The 25,364-nt window shown below is 33.8% G+C and overlaps 1 protein-coding gene across 1 annotated transcript in view; it reads right to left on the bottom strand.

Moving 5' to 3' along the window:
- LOC106464789 (tyrosine-protein phosphatase 69D-like) overlaps positions 1-25,364 on the bottom strand; it is a gene marked incomplete at its 5' end in the record, with an annotated part of 195,354 nt that overhangs the window by 49,209 nt on the left and 120,781 nt on the right. The window contains 4 exons of the mRNA XM_013924947.2: positions 9,624-9,732; positions 11,285-11,504; positions 15,933-16,054; positions 18,205-18,274. Coding sequence (XP_013780401.2) covers positions 9,624-9,732; positions 11,285-11,504; positions 15,933-16,054; positions 18,205-18,274 — 521 coding nt within the window. The remainder of the gene's footprint in view (positions 1-9,623; positions 9,733-11,284; positions 11,505-15,932; positions 16,055-18,204; positions 18,275-25,364) is intronic.

Genomic DNA, 25,364 nt, shown 5'->3' with positions numbered 1-25,364 from the left:
TGATGGATTATTTCACCAAGTGGCCTGAGGCATATGCAACACCAGATCAGGAAGCTACAACTGTAGCTTCGGCTGTTAGTGATTTCTTCGTCAGGTTTGGTATGCCATACAAATTGCATTCAGATCAAGGCCATAACTTTGAATCAGCTGTGTTCCATGAATGCTATAAGTTGTTTGGCATACGAAAGACCAGGGCAACGCCACTTCGCTCACAGTCTGATGGGATGGTAGAAAAGTACAACTGGACACTGGAACATGAATTGGCAAAGTTTTGTAATAGCCGCCAAGATGACTGGGATGCCTTACTCCCTCCACTGTAGATGGCCTATAGAACAGCAAAGCATGAAGCCACTGGATACACTCTAGCAAAGCTGATGTTTGGTCGGGAACTTCGGTTGCCAGTAGACCTGATAACAGGACGCACACCTTACGAAGAGTTGTCTGAAAATGTGTCAAAGTTCGCGAAAGTGTAAAGGATGGATGATATTCACCATCAAGTGCGTTCAAACTTGAAAACGTCTGCTGATTCCATGAAGCTACGTTATGATAAGAGATGTACTGAAGTCAGCTTTGTACTGGGAGACAAGGTGTGGTTGTATAATCCAAGAAAGACCAAAGGGAAGTCTCCCAAGTTGTCTTCTCCATGGGAAAGCCCATATGATATAGTGGATTGTCTCTCAGACATGACTTTCCGAATGAAATGTGGTCGGCGAGGTAAGCCAAAGGTGGTGCATGGCAACAGGCTTTGGCGCTATCACGGTACAGGACATTTCAGTTGAAACGAAGTGAACAATGGAACAAATGACGCTACTTAAGATGTATCACCTGAAAAAGCCACTGTCGAAGAAGAAACTCTACCTGGTTTTGAGAAGGAAAACAGTGAAGCCGTTAATGAAGTTACTACCACTGATGTGACTGTTACCAATAATGGGACATTTCATGATGGAGCAGATGAACCCCACGTGAAGCAGAAGCCAACGAGACGGAGACCAGTACGGAAGAAGATACGTCCCGTAAAACTAAGAGACTTTGTTGAATTTTAATTTTGTGTTTGTAAATTCTGTACATGTAATTAAGGTGTTGTTAATTATCTATTGGTTTAATATAAGTGGCTATTGTGTGGGACGAACAATACTAAGGAAGGGGCAGTGTTACGACAGCGGAAGTCACATGACGCTGGTAACACGTCATGAGATTCTCGAAGGATCTTGATTTTCCTGGCAACTCTAGTCTGTTCTAGGCGCCCTCTTTTTTGTATATAAGCCCGGTAAATAAAGCGGAGATATGATTGCAGATACATAGATATAGAGACAGATAATTGAGTCAAGCGAGCGGTAGTGACGGGAATACAAAGTGTGTGTTTTGTTATCGAGATTGCAAACGTATTGACTGTGGAAATTCTGTGTATTGCAAAGTTGTATTGAGAAAGAATAAACTAGTTTTAATTAAGAAAGGACTTGTATCGCTGAAGTTTCCCAGAAAGAATTTCTACGGGAAATTAACAAACAAGCAGATTCGCAACAGTAAGGAGTTTATTTCGGATATTTCGCGCAAAGCTATGCATGAGCTATCTGCGGTAACCGTCACTAATTTTGAACTAAGAGACTAGAGGGAAGGCAGCTACTGAAAGTGCCCATCACCAACTTTTGCACTATTCGAATAGGAAAGTGTGTTTGACCTTAACTATTATTTTACACATACGGCTCCAAAGTGCGAATAATGATTTTACAGCAAAGGCAACCACCCTCACATTTACAGTCCAATACGCTAACTATTTGGTAACGTCCGGCCTAAGTATACGGAGATCGTTTATTTTAGTGTAAACAAGAGTGAGGCTAGGCTAGTTAGAAATATGGTTATTTTGCGACCAAATAACTTGTTCTAATTCACGAAATAACAAAGATTTTGGAAGTTACTGTGTAGAATTACGAAAACTACAACAAGTTAGTTATGATATGGTTCTTTACTTATCTGTATGTTACCAAAAATATCAAACTATTATTTTTCAACAAGATCATGAATTACCTCTCAATTTCCATATAATCATTCTAATTGGTACAATAGAGCGCTATGCTGGACTGTTTCTTTAAACCTGGTGGTTAGGGATATGTGAGTCAGTTGCTACTATTTTTTTTGTAAATCCTTGAATAGTGGGCAGGTGTTAAAGCATTGGAAGTTAACTAATATCACTCCTCTTTTCAAGAGGGTAATAAAGATTGTCCCAGTAAACATAGGCCTATTAATCTTACATCAGTTGTGGGAAAAGTTTTGGAAAATCTTGAATTTTGAATTTTATTGGATAATCAACATGCTTTCATTAAGGGAAAATCTTGCTTTACAAATTTTTCGACATTCTTGGAAAAGATTACTGCTTATGTAGTTGAGGGTAAGGGCGTAGATTTGTTGTGACTGAATTTCCATAAGGCATTTGACAAGGTGACACATAAAAGGCTTGTAAAAATTATCTGTACATCTGGAGTATTGTGTTTAGTCTTGGGCTCCTTACCTTAGGAAGGACATTGAATTGTTAGAAAGGATTAAGAGGAGGGCTACTAGAATGGTTCCTGGGATGGAGGGGTTGTCATACAAGGAAAATTTTGAATTTTATTGGATAATCAACATGCTTTCATTAAGGGAAAATCTTGCCTTACAAATTTTTTGACATTCTTTGAAAAGATTACTGCTTATGTAGTTGAGGGTAAGGGCGTAGATTTGTTGTGACTGAATTTTCATAAGGCATTTGACAAGGTGACACATAAAAGGCTTGTAAAAATTATCTGTACATCTGGAGTATTGTGTTCAGTCTTGGGCTCCTTACCTTAGGAAGGACATTGAATTGTTAGAAAGGATTAAGAGGAGGGCTACTAGAATGGTTCCTGGGATGGAGGGGTTGTCATACAAGGAAAGATTGAAATCTCTCAAATTATTTTCTCTTGAAAAAGAAAAGTTACAGGGGATCTGATTGAGGTGTTTAAGATTCTAAAGGGAATTGATAGTGCTGATGCATCATCTTTTTTCATATTTAACAATGAGAATAGTAGGACTAGGGGACACAAATATAAAATTTGGTAGAGTAGTAGTCATCTTCAGCGAAGAGAGTTTTATTTTCTAACAGGGTGGTTCGGGCCTCTGGATTGGGTTGCCTTCGTATGTTGTGGAGGCAGTAAAGTTAAATGCATTTAAGAGAAAGCTTGATAATTAGACGAATGATAAGGGCTGGCTTTAAGATTTTTATTTTATTTATTTTTGTAATTTATTTATTTGATAGTTTTAGTTTAGTTTAGAGGATGGGACAGCCGAGATGGACAAATATGTATCTTGTTGTTCCTAAACATTATGTTATGTTACTGGGAGAGAGTTCGTATCCTGTCACCGAACATGCTCGCCTATTCAGCCCTGGAAGTGTTATAATGTGTCAGTCAATTCCACTATTCGTTGGTAAAGAATATTTCAAGATCTGGCAGTGGGTGATATTGACTAACTGCATTCCCTCTAGTCTATTGCTATAAAATTAGGGTCGGTAAGGGCAGATAGCCCTCGAATAACTTTGCGCAAAATTCTACAAAACAAACATTTCTCTTTGAACAACAGTCTACAAAAACAACGGTGCTATTTTCGTGAAACGTTTTTGTTTAAATGTTCAAATACGAATGATTTGTCAGACAAAAGAGGAAATTATTGGTTCAAATTTAAAATTATCGTTATCTCATGTTAATGACTGATTTATTTCGTATACAAGACTCTAGAAATGGCCAACAAAGTGACTATCTTCGCTACCTATCTAATTTGAAAGTAATCACAAGTGAAACATCAGAAGAAATGACATTAATCTTTTCACCATTAGAAATGTTCGAACACTTAGTAATGAAGACAAGTGAGTTTTAAGATCAGATTAACTGAATGATTTTTTATTGAATCGACACTTTCTAGATGGCGAGATTGATAATGCTTTTCGCTGAAGTGTACTTATAGCAATATGTCAAGTAAACACGCCAGTAATTATTATGTTTTCTCATTAGTCACGATCTGACACTAAAGAACATTCGCTGACATTCAGAAAATCTGTTATAAATATAACAGTATCAGTGCTTATTTCCAACTCTAAATGGAAACAAAAACACTGAAAGTTTATTATATTGAAATAACATTGTAATTAGGATCCAAATGTTTGTAAGACTAGGTAAAATAGTTAGTCAGTATTAAATGTATGATAATCCAAAGGTACAAAGGTAATTCTATAAAAAAATCTTGTTGAAAAGATATTTATGAATTGAAATGAATATTTCAATTAATCATTATTTTCTCTGTTCTATATTTTTGGGTAAGATAAAATATATTAATTACCTCTGTATGTTTGTTCTCTTTCAGCACATAGCTGCACTGCAGACTGTGTGCTGCACCCATAGCGGAGATGGAACACCGACGTTCAGCGTTATATATCATCATGTTTACCGTTGAATCGAGGGAAGACGTCTTAATTATTAGTAGTTTTTATTTCTAAGGCATTTTTGTTTTAAAACCTTTCGAGATTAGTCTAATTTAATAATTTATAAAAAAATGTACTTTATATTTCACCCAAGTCCGTTAGTTTATCGACAAATACCTCTGCCATGTCTCAATACTAACTTTACGCTGTACTATCTTTTTTTATTTGAACTACTTACAGCTTGTATAAAATGTATTTTTAATATCATATACCCATTTTAAGAAACGATTAAAGGATGTGAGAGATTTGATTTCTAGCAGAATGAGAGATAATATTTTGTGCCAGTGTCTTAATATTGTCATATTTATGCCCAAGAAGTGGTCTTCAACTTTTTGTACATAAATCGCATATCAAGTTGATAAATCTCCTACTTGATAAAACTAGTAAACATTAATTCAGGAACACCTCGATATCTTTATGAAGTTGTTTAGTTATTTTTGGGAATTGCGGAATCCAAATGAAAAAAAAACAACAACAAATTTAATGACTGTGATTTGCTCACAACCAAAATATACAAGCATCATACAACCTATAAATGAATGCTATTTCAGTTGAAAGTTTCCAACAGTGTTAACTATACCGCTGCCAATAAATGAAAGTCTAATGTTCTATATAAGGACTTGTTTAATATGCAATAATAAATTCAACTTAATTATGAAAATGTTCGTACATGGATGTATATGTTTTACAAATTTATGCATCAAACACTATTAGTCTTAAACTTTTCGAATGGGTAGATGAGCGACAGGAATGGGTATGTTTTGAAAAATCATAGAAAGTTATGTTCTGTAAAATTTGAAACTAATTCCCGTGTGTTTGTGTGCATGTGGAAATACAAGACTACTTTTAGAATTGCAAGGTATGTCACCTCTCACACACACACACTAAAAACACTGTATGTTAGAAAATATATATAAAACGTTTGGAAAATATATATAACAGAGAACATTGAACTACTGTAAAAACTTACAGTATATAAAATGAGAAATAACAAAGTACAAGATTCAAAATCAGTTAGCTGCTAAATTAACCCTTTAGAATTATTGTTTCAATTAACTTTTTTTCTTTATTAATCTATGAAGAACTAGCGAGGCCTATTAATGGGTTTCATGTTTGTCTATTCGGAAAATGTAAAAAACTATTTAAGTTAGAAATTATTGATGTAAAACCTACGGGCGATAACTTCGAATATAGCATGCTTAAGTCAAAAGAGGGCGACTCATTCTTATATGTTTGTTTATTGAATTTCGTACAAAGCTACACAAGGATTATTTGAGCTAACCGTCCCTAATTTTGAAGTGATAAATTAGAGGGAAGGAAGATAGTCAACACCACCCACCAACAGCTCTTGGGCTACTCTTACAACGCACCCATGGCCTCAAAGTGTTAATCACTATTTTTTTAGAGCCTTAGATTCAAAGTCTAACACGCTTGGCCCTCTTTCGTATATGGAAATTTATTCGAGTTCTTTTCTTGTATTATCTATTGTATGTAAATCATTTTTGTATGTATTTATTTCTATAATATTTGCAGCTTGCTGTTAAAATACGTTATCAAGATAGGTAATCAACAGTATACATGAGTGTATGAATTAAATCACCCCGATTCGGAACATAGCAACAGTTGAAATAATTTTCAATCTTTACTGAACGAAAACGTGATGCTCAGCAGTTCATTCACGAAGCTTATTGAAAATATATAGATGTTTATTAGAAAAGAGACTGACAAATTTAGCTAATATAATGCACTATATCTGAAAGTGGATTTTTTTCCACCGTAAGATTGTTCAGGAATAAATTCCAAGGAATTTGTTAATTTTGTTTTAACCTTTTGGTACACGAAAGTACTTGCACGACCACAAGCGGATCAGGGACACAAAAACTGAGTTACAAGTAACGTTGCGTGAGGATGAAATACACCTTAACTCATGGATATGTTGCTCTCATGGGAAACCACGGAAAATATATTTTTACGAACTCTGAATAGAACAAATCACACTGACCCTTACTGCATCAAACGGAGATCCTCATGCTTCCAAAAGAATGTTATAATAGGGATTTCATGACGTTCTTAAATTGCAAAAATTAAACCTACTTAAATTAGACTTGTTTAGAATCTCAAACTTTGTTTGATAATTTGCTTTTCAGAGTTAAAAACTTTTTAAAAATGACGTACAAAATTACAGAACATAGTAAATAATTCATATATATATATGTCACGGAATTTAAAGTTTCAGAGTAAGTCTCCCTTGTCTAGCTTCCCAATAAAAATAAAATAAATAAACGAAACACAAAACTACTCTTTCCCAATTGATAAAATAAATATCTTACAAATTCTGCTACTGTTATAAGTTAATTTGAATTTTCCAATTTAATTCCTCTAAGCTTTTCAATACATAAATACTTTAGTAGAAATTAATGACATATGAAGTATGCAGTTAAGGTGTTCATTAAAACTGGTTTGTGAATAAGCATGCGTTTATACAATTAGTAATTTAAATTTAAAATCAAAATTACAATTTTGTAATAAATAATTAAAAACAGCGTTTTATATTTACACAATAAAAACTTTATTGAAGCCGTACGGCTTCCACTTTAAAATATCTCTCTACAAGTACGTGTTTCAACGTGATCTACGTCATCCTCAGGAGTAACTTACAAGACTATTATATACTTTCCCCTTGTCGCATTACTTCATTGTTATTTACATATTTCCATACAAAAAATTATGATGTATCTCGCCATACATCAATTTATTGAATTGCTGGTCCTTCATCTCTATTTAATACTTGTTTTTGTTTTTTAAGTATGAACATTACACTATTTGTAGGATATATATATGCATGGTATAATTCCTCCACGAACTCATCTAAGGCTCGTTGTTTATTTTTGGATTTTCGTGCAAAGCTACTCAAAGGCTATCTGTGTATAGTCGTCCCCAGTTTTGAACTTATAGACTAGTGGAAAGGCAGCTAGCCAAAAGAATTCATCGCCAACTTCTGCGCTAATTTTGTCTGACTAAATCGTATAATATATTATTTCCCCTATAACTTATAATGCATTGAAGACTTCAAAATGCAGATCGCGTTTTTGTGGCATTGAGACAGAAACCATCAATCATCGGAGTCGAATTCAGGCACACTAACCACAGTAAGACACACTATATTTTATTTCCTGTAGTGGACCTGGCATGTCCTGGTGGTTAGGGCACTCGACTCACAATCTGCGAGTCGCGGGTTCGAATCCTCTTTACTAAACATGCTCGTCTTTTCAGCCATGGTGGCGTTATAATGTTACGGTCAATCCCTTTATTCGTTGGTAAAAGAGTAGCCCAAGAGTTGATGGTGAGTGGTATTGATTAGCTGTTTTCCTCTAGTTTATCCTGTTAAATTAGGGATGACTAGCGCAGATAGCCCTCGAGCAGCTTTGCGCGAAAGCCAAACCAATGTTCCGTAGATCAACCATATCAGATTACAACCGAAAAACGTACACAAATGCAGTTGAGTGGATAGAGAGATCACCACTTCTCAAATTAGTCTCTATTACGTATAATGTATTTCTTCTAACGTTTAGGAAGCTTTATCGCACTAGTTATAAAAAAAGAATAATGTAAATATAATAAAATTTCAAGTAGATTATGATCTCATTTGAATATTTTGACTTCTTACCTGTAAAGTATTATTTCCGAAAAAGAAAAAGAATTTAGTAGCCAGAAAAAAAGAACAAAATTAAACCAAAAGTTCAGAATTTTCCCATAATTTACTATAATGCCAAATCCTCAGTTTTTAACGTTCGAACTAGCTTTTAACAGAAAAACATTTTTATACTGTACGTCACAACATATCAAAATACCTAAACATGTGTTGAAGAGGGGTTGTAATACCTGGTGAAGTTTCAAGAAATGTATTTGAGTATAGGGAGAAAAAACGACATAGCAGTGTGAATATGATATAAGAGGTGAATTTAGTGTATTAAAGATGTGTATTTATGTAGATTGAACCATTGTATCTCCAGATGAAACCAAATTAAATTCATTTCTTACATTACAGAACATGTAACAAGGGTATGTGATAAATATCAACGCACTTTTATCTTTATCTATTCTAGTGTATTGTGAATAATGTTATCGTAAAACGTATTACTTTGTTTTTATTTTTTCCTTTCAAATTGTTATTTAAGACGAAGAAAGTTTTATAGTATAGGATCAGATTTGGATAAATTACAGCATTTGAAACTCGATAACTCAAGAGTTTTTTAAGTGGTGAATTCACCTCAGGTGATCGAATTTCGTTTATTCTACGTATTTTCTAGAAAAGATGTACTTTATTAGGAACTTCCAATGGTTTTTCAAATTGTTTCACTTCGAATATCATTAAAATATCTTTTTAAACTTCACCACTAATGAGTCTATTCTATTTTCTTTACCATTAAGTTTCCGAAAACAACTGTTTCTTGTTATTTGTGCTTCAAAGTAATATTACCTTAGGAACTGTTACTTTTATTGTTGGTAACGCGTGAAGACCCTGACGTGAATTTCTAGTATTTTAAAAGTAGTCTAAGTTTCAACTTACAGTAACCTATACATTTTTATAAGTAGTACACTTAACAACTGCTAATACTTTACCTACAGTGACTTTTAGAAACCCGCTTAACATAGTGGTTTCTAAAATAATTTGAGCATCATGTGCCAAACACATACGAAAATAACATACAATACTAAGTTAACAATCAACGTAAGTAATCTCATTCAGATACAAAATCAATTAATGTGTTTGTTTGTAATTAAGCACTAAAGCTACACAAGGGGCTAGCTGTGCTCTGCCCACCATTGGTATCGAACCCAGTTTCTAGCGTTGTAAGTCCGTAGACATACTGCTGTGCCACTGGGGGCTCAATTAATGTGAAAGTGACAGTATGTTTTAGTAGTAGTACTGTATTTAGTTGTTTTTTTAAATAGGTGAGTGCATATATTTATATAAATGACAGTATCATTGAAGGTTGTAGCATTACGGATGTTTAAATGATGACAGAAACATTTAAAGTTGGTTGTAATTATTGGTTTTGAAATATTGCTCAAAGTTAATTTTTTCAATAATATTTTCTATACCAAATTCGTTTAATATTTTCATTTCACTCACCTGATTGACCCGTTCCTTTCTGAGACTCGCTGCAATTTCAACACGAGATGTCTCTCATGACGGCTCTCTCTCATATGTTGGAGCCGAAATTGGGGTAATTCTGTAGGAACTGAAAATGAACTCATAAAAATCAAAAATTTTTTTTGTCAATTAAAAATAACTTATAAGCTGAACTAACTTGGTTTATTTGAGGCCTTAGTCTGTAAATGAGCACGCTATCTTTCATGCGAAGAGTTTGTTCATCGTTGGTCTTTACTGATTTGAATGTAGCAAAGGCTATGGATGAACAAAGCCTCACATAAAAGATAGCTTGGTCATCCACAGACTGAGGTCTCAAATAAACCAAGTTAGCTAAGCTTATAAGTTGTTTTTAATGTTATGCAAGCTAGTTTAACTAATGTTCGCTAATATAACAATTTCACTTACTTTCTAGCAGCTCTGATACGTATAGAACTTTCTCGTATCTCTGTTTTATTCGTTTAATCACAAACTCAATATTTCCAAATTGAATTAATAGACATTGTAGCATAACTCGCATTTTATACTACTGAAATGATTTCATACACTTTCAAGGTTCCCGTCATTGAGCCATGCCCACCATATGACGTTAAAACTCCCTCTTGCAAACAACAATTCAAATGTTTAAATTCAAAACAAACAGACAACCTACAACTATATAGTTATATTTTGAATGGGGAAAATTGTGCTATTTCAGAATGTACCGAAGATATTGAGTAACGTTTGTTTAATATTGACAAACTATGCAGTTATATGCATTCCATTCTTAATGAAGACAAAATTTTACACCTTAAGAAAAATTAATGTTGCTATTTGTGGAATGTGTGTTTTTGGGAAAGTGTGCTTTGTGTTCAGTCAGCTACCAGAACCTAAAGAAGAACTTGGAGAGTCACCGAGAGAGACTGAATGAGTTTTTAGATAGAGATATTGAATGGGGAAGGTATTATAATGTGAGACGTTGGTAGCTTCCGAAATAGGAGGAAATGTAGAATTTAGACAGGGAAGGGCAGAAAAACTGTTAGAAATAGAAATACGATATGGAAGGGGTAACTTTGAAGAGGAAGAGTGGAATAATGCTGAGAGAAATAAAGTATTTGACCTCAAAGGTAAAAAAACTTATGTCGCGCAGTATTTATCTATTCCTAACAGTTTTTCTGCCCTTCCCTGCTCAAATTCCACATTTCCTATATCGGAAGCTACACTATAATACCTCTATCATTCAATCTATCCATCTAAAAACTCACAGTGACCCTCCAAGTCCTTCTTTATACTCTATACCTTTTCATATTTTATTCACTAAAAAAACAGTAAAAAAAAAGGATTCGTCCGAGGCCAACACTGAAAGCTTCTGTAGTACCCTGACAGCAAAATTAAATTGGTATATGCATTTTTACCACTGGTAAATCTGACCGTTAGTGGGAAGGTCATTAAAATGATCAGTATATATTCCAACTCGTTTAATTCATAATGTTCGAGCAGGATTATTTTGAGGGTATTGATTTAAGAACTAATAGTAACCATTATTAGAAATCTCATAATAATTGAAACTATCAATTCCCGAGAGAACTTAGACCAAAAAATAGTAATATCTTCAATAAAAATAAGGACATAAATTTTATGAAAAAATTAATAACAAGTCCTACCGACAGGGAACGTGGAGCACGAGGACAGCTTGGTTGGGAAGCTAAGTGGACCACATCCAGATCGGTTGTTTGTGCACATACGGACGGTATAGTTAGTGTTAGGCTTCACTGTGCTCCTGAATTCCAACATGTCAGGTTTCACTTTGTGCATTGCCTTGAATCGATCGACAGCGATTTTCCCGTTAGAGTTTTTATAACGAGCCTCGCCTGCCATAGTAACCTTAAAAAGAATTAGATAGCAAAAGAAAAAATATTCAGTATCCAAACCATAAGAAAATATGAAAAGCATGTGTATTTTTATTTTAACGTGGTGTTTGATAAATAATTTAAAATTTTTTATGGACTATCTTGGATCTATGCTTAAACCGTTTTCTTAAGTATCAAAATAGTTTTAATGTAATGTCACATGAGAATTACCTTAGAACAGGGAGTTATAAGCGTATCTGTAAGTAGCCAATAATCTGAAGAATTTTAATTATGCTTTGTTTCTGTTTGCCCCTCCCCCCAGTAGCACAGCGGTATGTCTGCGGACTTACAACGCTAGAATCCGGGTTTCGATACCCGTGGTGGGCAGAGCACAGATAGCCCATTGCGTAGCTTTGTGCTTAATTACAAACAAACAATACTGTTTCTGTTTGAGCGCCCTAAAGTGAAGGCTGAACATAATACAATGCAATAGTTCGAAAGAACGTTATCATAAATCTCAGCTTTAATGCTTACTGAATTTACTAAATTGTACAGAGGTTGAGTACTTTATATTAAAACGATTTTGGAGCCGCACCACGTCGTTACAGTCCATGTCACCATATCCGGTCATGCTCAATCTTGACAACAGCCTTGCATGGAAGTTTCCATTCCAAACGGTTCCCTCGTAAGAATGTCATGTCTATAGCACATTGCTTCCGTGATGCTTTCCATAATACACCTAGTGTGTGAGAAAGATCGCATAAAAATCCATAGTCCGACGACTTGACCAGTATGCTTTCGTATGGAATAGCATGAATACCCATTTCAAGCTCAAGCCACTTGAGGTATGCGGTGGTTGAACCAATATGTCGTAGAAGCATCTTGTGTACTCGTGACTTGTGTCATTTTTCCAGACAAAGATGTTACATACTGTTACCTAAGGCACGAGGACAGCTTTTCAATGTTTCTTTGTGTTCGTGGATTTTCTCGCCTGTCACAAGACTCAGCACTTTGCTTGCCTGCTTACCAGGATCATCTCTTTCTGGATGATCCTGGTACTTCAAGTTCATAAATTTTTTTTTGGTTTCCGAAACTATTAAGAACAAAGGATATCCCTGTCTTCGAAATTTTACATCCTTGGTCTGAACACATCTTCATGATCTGAGTGTATGAATTTTTTGCATTGGAAAGGACTGTACATATACTTCTTAAAAGCGATCAAGTATCAATGGTATCACACTACCAGATGCTGCAATCTCAGGAATGTCGATCCCAGGGTCCCGTATGCTAATGAGCTTCCCGAATTTCGGGATTTTTGGGATTGTATTGATTAATCCTTTCCTAGCCGGAGGAATGTTAATGATTTCTTCTCACGATATTTAATTAAACTGCATGAAACTTCGGACAAACTTACTAAATATATATCTAATTTTGGCTTAAAAACCGTGTAATTGAATTTAGTATTTCTATCATTCTTTTAGGTTTTGAGACACAGTCGATACACTAGCCTACAATTTATTTACAAAGAAATTCACTGAATGTGTTTTTTACGTTCTTTATTTGATGCAAACTGATTCAAAATTGTTTTAGACTCCTGTAATTTTTGCTGACGTGATCGCATTTAAGAAGGTTTTTGAACAATGCGGTTTATTGATTAAACTTCATTAAAAGGTAATAAAAATCCGCCTCTACTCGATCAAACTCTAGAAACTGAACGATCTGGCCCTCCAGTGGCTCAGCAGTAAGTATTATGGCATAATGCTAAAAATCGGGTTTCGATATCCGTGGCGGATAAAGCGCAGATATCCCATTGTGTAGCTTTGAGTTTAAACACGAACAAAACTGAACGACTCTTCTTGCCTGATGATGGTGACTCGCATACAAAAGGGAAACCAACTCAAGTGTTCGTAAGGCATAATAACAGTTATACGTGCAAATGCTTAAAGTTTTACCAATCTACTCTGTTCGCATTATTTAAGTTGGATAAAGAATGTGGATTAAGACAACATAAACGTAAATAGATAAATATTTAGAACCCCGACAGGGATCCCGGAACTTAAATCATTAAAACTTCACAATCGCAGGACTAAAAAAAATCAAAAACAAAAAAGTCTGAGATTACAGCCTTTAGACACTATCTTCGAAATACCAAATAATATCAGAATGTAGTTCTAATACATTCTGTTTCACCGCAGTTTTATATCGGTTGTTCTTCATATGTGACTTCAAAATCGTTTTAATATGACGTACTCAACCTTGTACTGCAGAGATAAGTTACTAGTGCTTGTCCGAAGAGGCTCTTCATCTACAGATATCTCTATTGGGAGACCAGTAGAAATCCTCCAAAAACTAGAGGTCGTATATAGAACATTATATCGCGTGTTATATAAATATAAGTAAGCATTTAGATCGTGCACAACGTATAAAGTTTAAAGACCAGAAGTAATTATGTCATAAGGAGTATTTACATGCATAAAAGTTCACTCAGGATATATATTTTTTTATATTTGTATTGGCAGATTAAGCTTCCAAATGTTCGTGCTCACGTTTGTTTATTAATTAGATGACAAAAGCGATTTGTGTTAGCCATCTTAATTTATCTCTAATAAGTTTTCCAGCTCACGTTTGCTTATTAATGGCCTGGCAGGAAATAGTTGTCTTAATAATATTAAATTCCTCCTACTATATATATCTTAAATTCTAACCCTAAAAATAAAACGTAAATACTGCGTCCGTTTGCGTTGGATTAACTATTGTACTTTATTATAAATATTCAGTTATTTAACTGAATAATCACTATGGTCAAAACCACACGAGAAGGGTTTCATTATTTAGTTATTCATGTCATTTCATCCTTCATTACTTACGGCTAAACCAGGCTTTACATTTTGTTTTACAGTTTGCTGTAATAAATTAATAATACTAGTTTCAAAAACAAGGTGTTATCAACAAGCATAGCTATATTAATAGTGCTTTGAAACGGTATATTTATTATTCCTAGGAGGCAGACTTGTAAGAACTTGCTATTGATGTTTTCAACCTGAACGGCACCTTATACACACATAGGCTAAGACATCCAGATCAGACTCACGTGGGTTAACCATAACTGTACTGAACTGAATTACTTAAGCAAAGAGAGAAAGCAGCCAATCAGTAGCACCTGCCGGCACAAGGGATTTGTCAGAATAATGGAACTGACTGTCACTCTCATAAAACACCCCAAAATGAAATTGTGGAACATATTTAGTGGTATTGCGGCTCGTTAACGACTAAATCACGTAACGGAGAACAGATGAAACATCAATATGTATGGTGTACCAAAATTATTCATTAAAAAATAAAGCGCACAGTGACACTGCGATAAGTGTGTGGACTTGTAACGCTAAAAACCGGGCTTTGAAACCTATGGTGGGCATAGTACAGTTATAACCATCGTTACTGAGTTACAATGCAAGCAAATGTAACTTCACATATCTAACGTATTGAGTACGGCAGAGATAGAGCAGAAGGCACATTTTCGGCTCTATTCCATCCATATTTTTTAATATATGGCGTTTGATGTTTGGAAGTACAATTTTACCGTTAATTTTTTTCTTCCTTCAGTTTATGACAAGTATTAGTCTATAGCTTGATCACCAAGAACCATTTGAACGACATTCCAAACTACAAACATAAGTGTATGTTTTTAAACAGCCACTATTTGGTTGATTACTCGTAAATCGTTGTTCATTAAAATTTACAGTATGCCATATTATTTATTAACTGCTTCTTTGAAATCCATCCCTTTTAACATATACCAGAAATGACTTATAATTCTAAGTATGTTTCAGATTTCCCAGATTACTGCTTTAGAAATGGTTAATGGACATTGCGAGAGGGTTAATTTGTAAGTAACTTCTAAATCATGTTTCCTAAGCAAATAAGCGCAAAAATAAACCATATGCTGTACAGATTGTCGAACAGTTCTGGTAACAAAATTCTTTATTTATGTTAGTAAATTTGTGAACACAACTTACGGATAGTTTATAATGTCAAACTTGGCAAAGTATCAATCTTTATTTTAATACATTGTGTGATAAAACATTTAAGTAAAACTAAAAATACGCAATGTATTGACTATATACAAACAAAGCCTTTATAGCCAAAAGTGTGCTTTCAGAAGTATTGAGTTATGATTTCAAACTGGCCGTAAAATAAAACTTTTCTTTTAATGTTAGCATTTGTATATATTATATTTAAACTATTTACATACAGTGTAATATAAAATAATCATATATCCACAAAAATTTTCACTATTCCAAATTGTTCCTTTTCTAGTACAGTACACGTGATAAGTTGCAATCTTTGCGAAGCTATCTAGCTACACCGTCTTATGTTTTAATTTTTCCTTGGAGGCAATGCGAAAAGATTAAACAAACACTAATATTATATGCATAAATCTTAATAAGTTAGGATTACTTACATTATAAGATTCAATTGTTCCCCTGGCCTTTAATGGCGGCTCCCAAGTCACATTGATGTAGTTTTGTTTGTTCTTAGAATCGAAACCACATTTCACTTGAACTTTCTCTGGAGGGTCTGCCACTGTACAAGATATATTAAGGAAAGCCATCGTTAAAGTTTTCATAATAACTTAGAATAAGTGTTCAAAATTTAACCCTAGTGTTGGTTTGTTTTGAGTTTCGCGCAAAGCTACACGAGGGCTATCTGCATTAGCCGTCCCTAATTTAGTAGTGAAAGAATAAAGGGAAGGCAGCTAGTCATAACCACCCATCGTCAACTTTTGGGATACTCTTTTACCAACGAATAGTGAGTTATAACTGCTCCACGACTGAAAGGGCGAGCATGTTTGGGGGAACGGGGATTTGAACCCTCGACCTGCAGATTGCGAGTCAAGCCCTCTAGCCACCTAGCCATGCCAGGCCTAATCCTAGTCTTTCAAAGAGCACTGACCGAGTAAACACAATAATTTATTTGCATAGCCTGATTCACATTCTAAAAGTTGCTGATCATTAAAACTGATGATATATATAGCGTCTAGACCATAACTATAGCTGTCATATTCCAGCCAGCCTGATGATCTCTGGTATTTGGCGAAAAGATCTCGTCGGCAATATATATATATAGTACATGTAATGTAGCTGATACATTATACCATATTTTTCTGTGTTTTCACTCACGGGTTTTTAGAAGTACAAAATATATAAAAAAATGTTATTACATTATATAAAAGAAACATACATACTTCTCACTTGCAAATTATGTAGACATAATGAATTTATTTTTCATTTACAAGAGATGTAAACAATGTATCTATGTTTTTACTTACTACCTATGTATGTATACATCTTTAAGTTAGAAGAGATGTAGACATCATGTGTATATGAATCTTTCAGGAACAAGTAATGTAACTAGCATGCACGTTCTACTTAGTAACAATGCTAGAAACCGGGTTTCGATACCCGTGGTTGGCAGAGCACAAATAGCCCATTGTGTAGCTTTGTGCATAAATATAAACAAACAATACTTAGTTACAATTGCTATATCTCTATGTCGTTGATAGAGATTAGTAAGCCCTCTAAAAAATGACGGTTTGATAAAATCCAAAACAGAATAAACACTTCAATGAAATGAAAATAAAGGATAGAAGTAATATCATGTTATTATACTTTCGGTTTTAGTTTCGACTGCTCCTGGCAACAAATGCCACTTATAGTGACACAAGAAAGTAAGAATTCCTTTTATACTAAAGCCTTCAGGATTTCCTTTCTGTTTCTGAACCTAGCCATCGTTTTGACATTTTTTGACTACCGTAAATACATTCTTTGAATTTTCAAGGTAAACTTGTTTTCTATAATCTCTTTCAAGTACAAAGAGCTATTGAGAAGTTTTTCAAAATGATGAGAGCATTATCACGTCACCTGAAGCAAAGCATCGGTTTTGAGTTTTTTCCTTTTGAACTTTCTACGCCCTTCTTCTCAGTCAATATATATATATATTCAACGTAGATGTTACTATTCGTGATAAATATAAGAAACAAACTATTTTGAAAATGTATTTCACAAAATTTTTTGAAATTTATTTGCTTTGTATTTTGAAAACTGCTAAGAGACCGAGTTTTTTTTTTCACAAACGCAAGCTGAATCGCGTTTTGCGAAACTGAAACTGTACATCATTTTAGTTTATTGAAGTGAAAAAGCAATACAATTAAACAGCATTATTTATTAATTATGAACAATTCTCTTCCTAGCTAAATCATGGCCATGTGGTTAGGGCGTTCGACTCGCAATCTGCGGGTCGCGGGTTCGAATCCCTGTCCCACTAAACATGCTCGTCCTTTCAGCCGTGAGGGCATTACATAGTGACGGTCAATCCCGCTATTCGTTTGTAAAAGAGTAGCCCAAGAGGTGGGTGGTGATGACTAGCTGCCTTCCCTCTACTAAATTAGGGACGTGTAGCTTTGCGCGAAATTCATAACAAACCAACCAATCCTCGCTAAAATGTGTAACATCAATGAATAAAATAAAGAACCCACGAATGATATTTAGGACTAATCTATTCTTTCTTCGCTACTCCCTATGCAATAGACTAGATACCCTAAAATTCTAAGAAGGCCTCTTTAAAATACAATGCCAATACTAAATATCACAAACTGTAATTATTGAAAATGGACATCTGAGTATTATACTTGGTTTTCATTCTTAAGGTTTATTTTGTGAACTAATGAAACTTACTTCCGTCAAAGGTCTCTTCTTCAACTAAATTTGACCAGTCTCCACATCCAATTGAATTACACGCTTTAACCTGAAAATCAATGACAAGTCAACAAAGAATACATCGATAAACATTTTATTTAAAATTGAAATGTGAACGCTAAAAATATATACATATTTAAAAACAGATATTAACAATTATTCTACCAGATAGTGCAGACTAAGGTAAGAACTAACACATTTCAGTGCTCAAAATACATACAAATACACACAGAAATTACACGCTTTAACCTGAAAATCAATGACAAGTCAACAAAGAATACATCGATAAACATTTTATTTAAAATTGAAATGTGAACGCTAAAAATATATACATATTTAAAAACAGATATTAACAATAATTCTACCAGATAGTGCAGACTAAGGTAAGAACTAACACATTTCAGTGCTCAAAATACATACAAATATACACAGAAATTATAAAAATACCACAATAATTCAGTCTAAAGTATTGACACTCGATAAACGTCTAACTTTAAATATTGGCTATTGTGAAAAATAATATAAACCCTTTACAATTTACAATCAATTCATATTAAATCTATAAATATAAAAATTAATTAATGTAACAAAATTAATGCAAAATATGAAAAAGTTGGGCCTGGAAATGATAATCCTTGTATTGAATATTTCGACCAGTAAAACTTAGAAAGGAATGTTCTTATGGAACCAAGAAGTTTTATGAATTTTGCATCCTATGTAAAGTTCCACAAGACTGATTGAAATAAACTATTAAACTGCAAAAGTGGGTAGATTTCGCGTGTTTTCTTCTTGTTTTAACTTATAGTAAAGTTTTTCAGTATAGTTTATTGAGCCACAATACTGATCTATATTTAGTGATTAAGAATATTTTACCAATCGTAAAATATTACATAACATGTTAAAGAGTAAATAAAAACAAAAACACAAGGAAACATTTTACAGCACGAAGACTTTTTGTTATGAAACGGACATTCAATTTGAAAAATTTTGGTATTGACTCATGACTTACAGGCTTGTTAAGAAATATATGTTAATGATTCACACTTTGCATTAATACCAAAAATTAAGTTGTAACAAACTCGTGCATCAAGTTCTCCAACCAAACAGAATGATTTGGTGATGTTTTAATTCACTCAGGTGTCATAACAGGCAATTTATTTCAAAATAACCAAGGCTTAAATTAGACTTATTTTAAAACAGAAAATCAGACAAAAAATTTCCTATTATAGAGAATATTTCACCATTGACTCAAGAGCTCACTTTGACTTTTGAGTAGTTCTCATTCAATAATTCGCTTGTATAAAGCCTTATGCTAGAACTTACTTGAAAAAACTTTATTATTCTCGTTTATGCTGGAGTTATTTGAAATCCAGAATTTCAGAAGAATTTTATAAAAAAAAACAACAACTTTTTTCAAAACAAAATTTCAAAATTAAATTACATGATAGAGTAAAAAATATTAATTACTAATTTGCTTCGATTTTCTTGAGAATAATTCCTGAGTTAGACTAAACAAAAAGAGCTTGATCAGATAACTAAACTAACTTAGTGATAGATATAACTATGACATTATTTTCTTTGATCTTGAACGTTACTTGTGAGAAACCAAACAAAAGTATACGTCTTTTTTTACAGAATACCCTGTTCAAAATGACCATTTACCGTATGTTATAATTTTTCTGGTTTCAGACGTTGGTCACTAAAATATTTATGGAATTGAACATAATCTTTTAACCTAAAACAAATAGGTTGGTAATTGACGTGTAAGTAAATTAATATTGACTGCACATTTTTACCTTAAAAATGCCCAAGTGACGTTTATTTTTCCAGTTTGAAAGTAAATGATTTAAAAACAAAAATTAATGCACTGTTCAATTTTATTCCGAAGTGAATGAAAAACTTCACATTTTCAAAATGTTTTACTATTTGAATGTAGCCAAACTTTATGAATCGTTACATCCTGCAGCTGACAGATTGAGTATTAATTATTTTAATAGTGATTTTGACAATAATTTGTCTTTACTTCAGCGCAACATTCTTTAAGGAAGTTGATTTTCTCTACATAATTAAATCTTTTGTCTAGAACAACATAGTGGGAGCTAAAAATTAACATACTAACGTTTTACAGACTTAATTCTTATAATTTCTGGATTTTGAAAAGATACATTGACTAATTTTAAATCTAGAGGTAATACTTAAGTTAAAATAGATTAAAAGGTAAGAAAGGTTTTTTCCCATGTTATTCTTAATCTTTTCTTGGTGATTCTGACGTTCAAACTTGGTTACGGATTAAAATATTAGCTAATGTTTAAATCAATGGCTCTTATTTCCACAAAACATACAAGTTACTGTGTTCACAAACAATTGCACAAACGAAAGTGACCACTAGAAACTTCTATGTTGAAACTATAATTTAATATGAAGAAATTTGAGAACGCGACGGAACCATTACTCTGTAGTCAAAGTTTCCTTAGTCTTGAGTGGTAAAATGCAGAAAGTTTAATTTATTTATTCGTATTCTGGAAAAGAATAGCATAAATTTATTTTCTAAATAAAACTCAATCACTATATTTGGTAATAAATATACTACCCGAGTTTTGTAAAGTTTAGTAAGTAAGTTATTATTTAGTAGAGATTTAAATTGAACCACATCAACACTAACGTGATCTGACATTTCAAGTCAGAAACAGTTAAATTAAACATATAACACATTCTGAGGCTACTATCGCCTTACCAAATAACGGCAATTCCCCGTTACTATTATAGCGCTGCCCCAAAAGTTCGTAACGCGAACCATGAACCTTTGTTTCATAGTCTGAACACGCTAATCACTAGGTCACGCCCAGCCCATTTTAACACTTTATATATACCATTTCACTAAAGGAAGGTAATGACCTTCCTTTAGTAGTCCGAAGTTAGACTGATATTCGAAATTTGTGACATTTACATTTGAATGTCCCTCCTAATGGTTTGTTTGTTTTGAGTTTCACGAAAAGGCACTCGAGGGTTATCTACACTGGCCGTTCCTAATTTTGAAGTGTTAGACTAGATCGAAGGCAGCTAGTCAACACTACCTAAAACCAACTCGTGGGCTAATCTTTACCAACGAATAGTGGGATTGACCGTCACATTTTAAGTCCTTCACGGTTGAAAGGGTGAACATATTTGGCCACGAATTTTGATTCAGTAGCCCACGGATTGTGAGTAGAGCGCCCTAAACAATCGGCCATGCCAGGCCCTCCATGCAAATATCCAGCTAAACAGTGCAAATTGATGGCAAATGTTATATCGCACTCCGTTATATCTGAAACGTTGCATTCGCAAATGTGAATGTCCTTTTAAGTGATAAAAATAGGATACATTTACAGGGGTTTAAAGGTCAAATTTTATCATTTCGACGCTCTCAAGCTAGTTCCTGGACATCATAAAAATGTCTGAAGAGTGACATTTATATACGCATATTGTTCAGAATTGTAAAAATTCGCGATATGATGATATTAAAATAATTTAATTTTGTTATATTGGATGATCTCCAGTTATTCATTCCCTCGACGTCATAAACATATCTGAGGAGCGACATTTGCAAACATTGAAAATGAATGACATTTGCTGGGAAAAGCACGAATATATGTTTAAAAATTCAGTTCGAGAAACAGTTTCTTATTTTAGTGTCAAACAGTGGTATCTGAAGCGTGATGGGCGATTTTTTCCTTTTTTTTTTTTTGGAAAAACAAGGGGATGGCTTCTATGCGCCTGTCACGTGCAAGTTTTGGTGTGCGAATTTCATATTTTTCTAAACCTTGCTGAGTGACATTATATATTTTATAAACACGTACTTAACACATTACTGCAGAAAAAGTGTTATCCAGTGCATTCATTTGACCACGTGCGTACTGTGTAAATATGTATCTCTTCCTGTCGTTTTTTATACGATGCCTTAGGAATAGTTCGAGAGTGTTCAGAAATTTTAATTAAACATTTAAACTGCCTAAAAAGTCAAGTTTCCTTTTCTGACAAATTTCATTCTTTTGAAGGATAATTGCATATGTATGTTACTCTTCAGATGTTTTATGACACCCTGAAAAGGACAATAGCTGGAGAACGTTCTAAAAGATGCAACTCAATTTTTAACCCCGCCCCCCCCAATAAAGTTACTTTATTTTCTGCAAATGTCTCATATTTTTACTATTCAGAAGTATATTCGTATATATGAATGCCACAATGTAGATTTTTTTTATGATGCGTTGGAAATAGCTGGAGAGAGTTATAACTATTTTCCTTTTCAATGTCACCAATTTATACTGTTCAGATGGATATTTGCATGCGAGTGACACTCTTTTTCCCGATGATGAGGGATAATTGCAGGCAAATCTCACATTTATTATACAATAGAGTGATGAATATCCAAGCTGGAAACATGTTATTTTTCTATAGAAGTTACTGGAGAGGATTGAAAATGATGAAATCCCGCTATTGAAACCTCAAAATGTTAGTTTTTCATTGCAAATGTCACTAATTTTTGCCATCTAACTTAACACGGCTTTTCCTCAGTGTTATTCATCGTTTCCTTTGTTTAATATCCGGTTAATGACGAGAAACTCTAAACAAAAATATAAGCATTAAAATAGTTGTTTATTTGCGTGCGTTTATTGTAAAACGCAAAGTTAGACAATTCATGCCTTGCCAACCACGGGTATTAAAACCCGATATTTAGAGATATAAGTTCTCAAACTTACAGATGAGCCATCTGGGGGCCATTAAAATAGAGATAGTAGCTAAGGAGTTCTATTAATCTTTTTTATACACCAAGGACGCCATGAATTGAGGTTTAACAGGCTTGTTTCAGTCTAGGCTCGTGCACACGTTATTAATCTAAATTTGCTTGATTTGAATGATATATCTATAAAATTTCCTTTCAGAATGTATATCTATATAATTGATCATATATTAGCAAGCAAATAATTCTGTCAAAAACAAGAAACAAGTGAAAATTGTTAGACGGTGCTGGTTTTCCATCCACTGTGTATATATTTAAAAAGCAAAAACTTAACTATTTCAAAATGCAATATAGATAACCCTTACTAAACAATATTTGTTCTGCTAATAAATCAATTTAACTTTAGCCGTTTCTTTAAGCCAATATTTAGATACTTATATCTAACTTAATACCATATTTCTATAAACAGATTAAATTTTGTTTACGTTCAAAGAAAGTGGCAGACTTTTTTTTACAATTTTCCGTCAGTGCTCTAGTTATAAGCATATAGATACTATGTAATATAGAACACATCACAAAACAATCTACAGTATTGTCGTCTTAAGATGTAGCTATTTGAACTTCATGCTAGGGTTAGTGATTGTTTGTTTGTTATGGATTTCGTGCAAAGTTACACGAGGACTATCTGCGCTAGCCGTACCTAATTTAGCAGTGTAAGACTAGAGGGAAGGCAGCTAGTCATCACCACCCACCGCCAACCCTTGGTCTACTCTTTTACCAACGAATAGTGGGATTGACCGTCACATTATAACGTCCCTACGGCTGAAAGGGCGGCCATGTTTGGTGTGACGGGGATTCGAACCCGCGACCCACAAATTGCAAGTTGAGCACCCTAATCACCTGGCCATGCCGGGCCCATGGTTAGTGAAATATCAATACAAGAGTAAAGCCTTTATGAACGTTCCTTTATGAAAATGAACAAGAATGATAGACTTAATTTTGATAGTTATAATACTTATGTATAATAATGCATTTAATGTAAACGAATAAAATTTGAAAGTAAAATTTGCCACCACTATTATAATGAAAAAAATATTTCCGGAAACAACAGTTCTATTGATTACATTATTTTAGTTTCAAACTTTAAAGTTAAGAAGACTAGAGTAATAGTGTAGTTTGGTGTTGTATCTGATTAGTTTATTAATTCGCTATCATTCCATCTATGGTCAAAACTTTTTCCTTCAAGTCAAGTGTATTCTGAGAGCAACTCACAGCACCCATGTGTACCACACTAATGTTCAGAATTACCACATCATTGCTTATGTGTAACCTAAGTAACTTATAATATTTACGAGTAACTCAAGACTAGTCCATGAGCAAATGAGTAAGTAACTATTCGTGAGCCATTCCCACTGCTCCTGGGATATCGATTTTCTGAAAATTAGCTTGTAGAATCCATTAATGATAATAAAAACAAAAACTAATGAGTGATCCAAGATTAACTTAAAAATGCCAGGCGCATAAATGTGGCACTATTGCTTTATTTAGTCATATGTAAGAGTTTTTTAAGAAGAATATTTAAAGATACTGGCGTTATATCAGCAACCTTATCATGTTGTTATTCATAAGTGTATAACGAACGTAAGCAAAAGCTAATGAATGAAGATAAATATGATGGCATGAAAGTTTTTATCATGCGGCACTGAAGAAAGATTTTTACAGAATGAAAACTGGATTATTAAGTGAATAAATGCGTATAAACATAAAATAAAATAAGAATTTAAACACACGCATTAGTAGTTTATAAGCAATTCATAAAGTTATTGAAAAAAATATGTTCAGTATGCCAATGATAATGGGTATGAATTTCTTATGTTTCAGTAAATAAACTTCATAAACTCCACTACTTGGTTTGATGGTGATGGCAAAAGCTTCATAAACCCACGTATGGCAAGTTGGTTTCCCTCTTTCATTTTTGATACTATACAAAGAAGTCGAAATAACTAATCAAGAGAGATTTGTTGCCTTAGTAAAGTGGTATGTACAGCGCAGAAATTCACGAAAGAGTAGTTTTTATCTTTTTTGCAAATTAGAATCTAACGAGTCATGAAAAATTATTGTTTGGTTTGTTTTGAATTTCGCGCAAAGCTACTCGAGGGCTATCTGCACTTTCTGTCCCTAATTTAGCAACAAGTCAATATTACCCACCGCTAACTCTTGAGCTACTTTTTTACCAAAGAATAGTGGGATTGACCGTCACATTATAACACTCCCACAGCTGAAAGGGCAAGCATGTTCGGTGACGGGGATTCGAACACACCATCCGGAGATTGCGAGTCTAGTGCCCTAACCTCCAGGCCATATTGGACATCTTATTCAGGAACATTTTCAGCTAATTTCCATTTATTAAGTGAAATAACCA

This window comes from Limulus polyphemus, unplaced genomic scaffold (assembly GCF_000517525.1).
Source record: "Limulus polyphemus unplaced genomic scaffold, Limulus_polyphemus-2.1.2 Scaffold1743, whole genome shotgun sequence".
Lineage (NCBI taxonomy): Eukaryota > Metazoa > Arthropoda > Merostomata > Xiphosura > Limulidae > Limulus > Limulus polyphemus.
The sequence above is the reverse complement of the archived record's forward strand: the minus strand, read 5'-3'. Positions and strand labels throughout refer to the sequence as shown.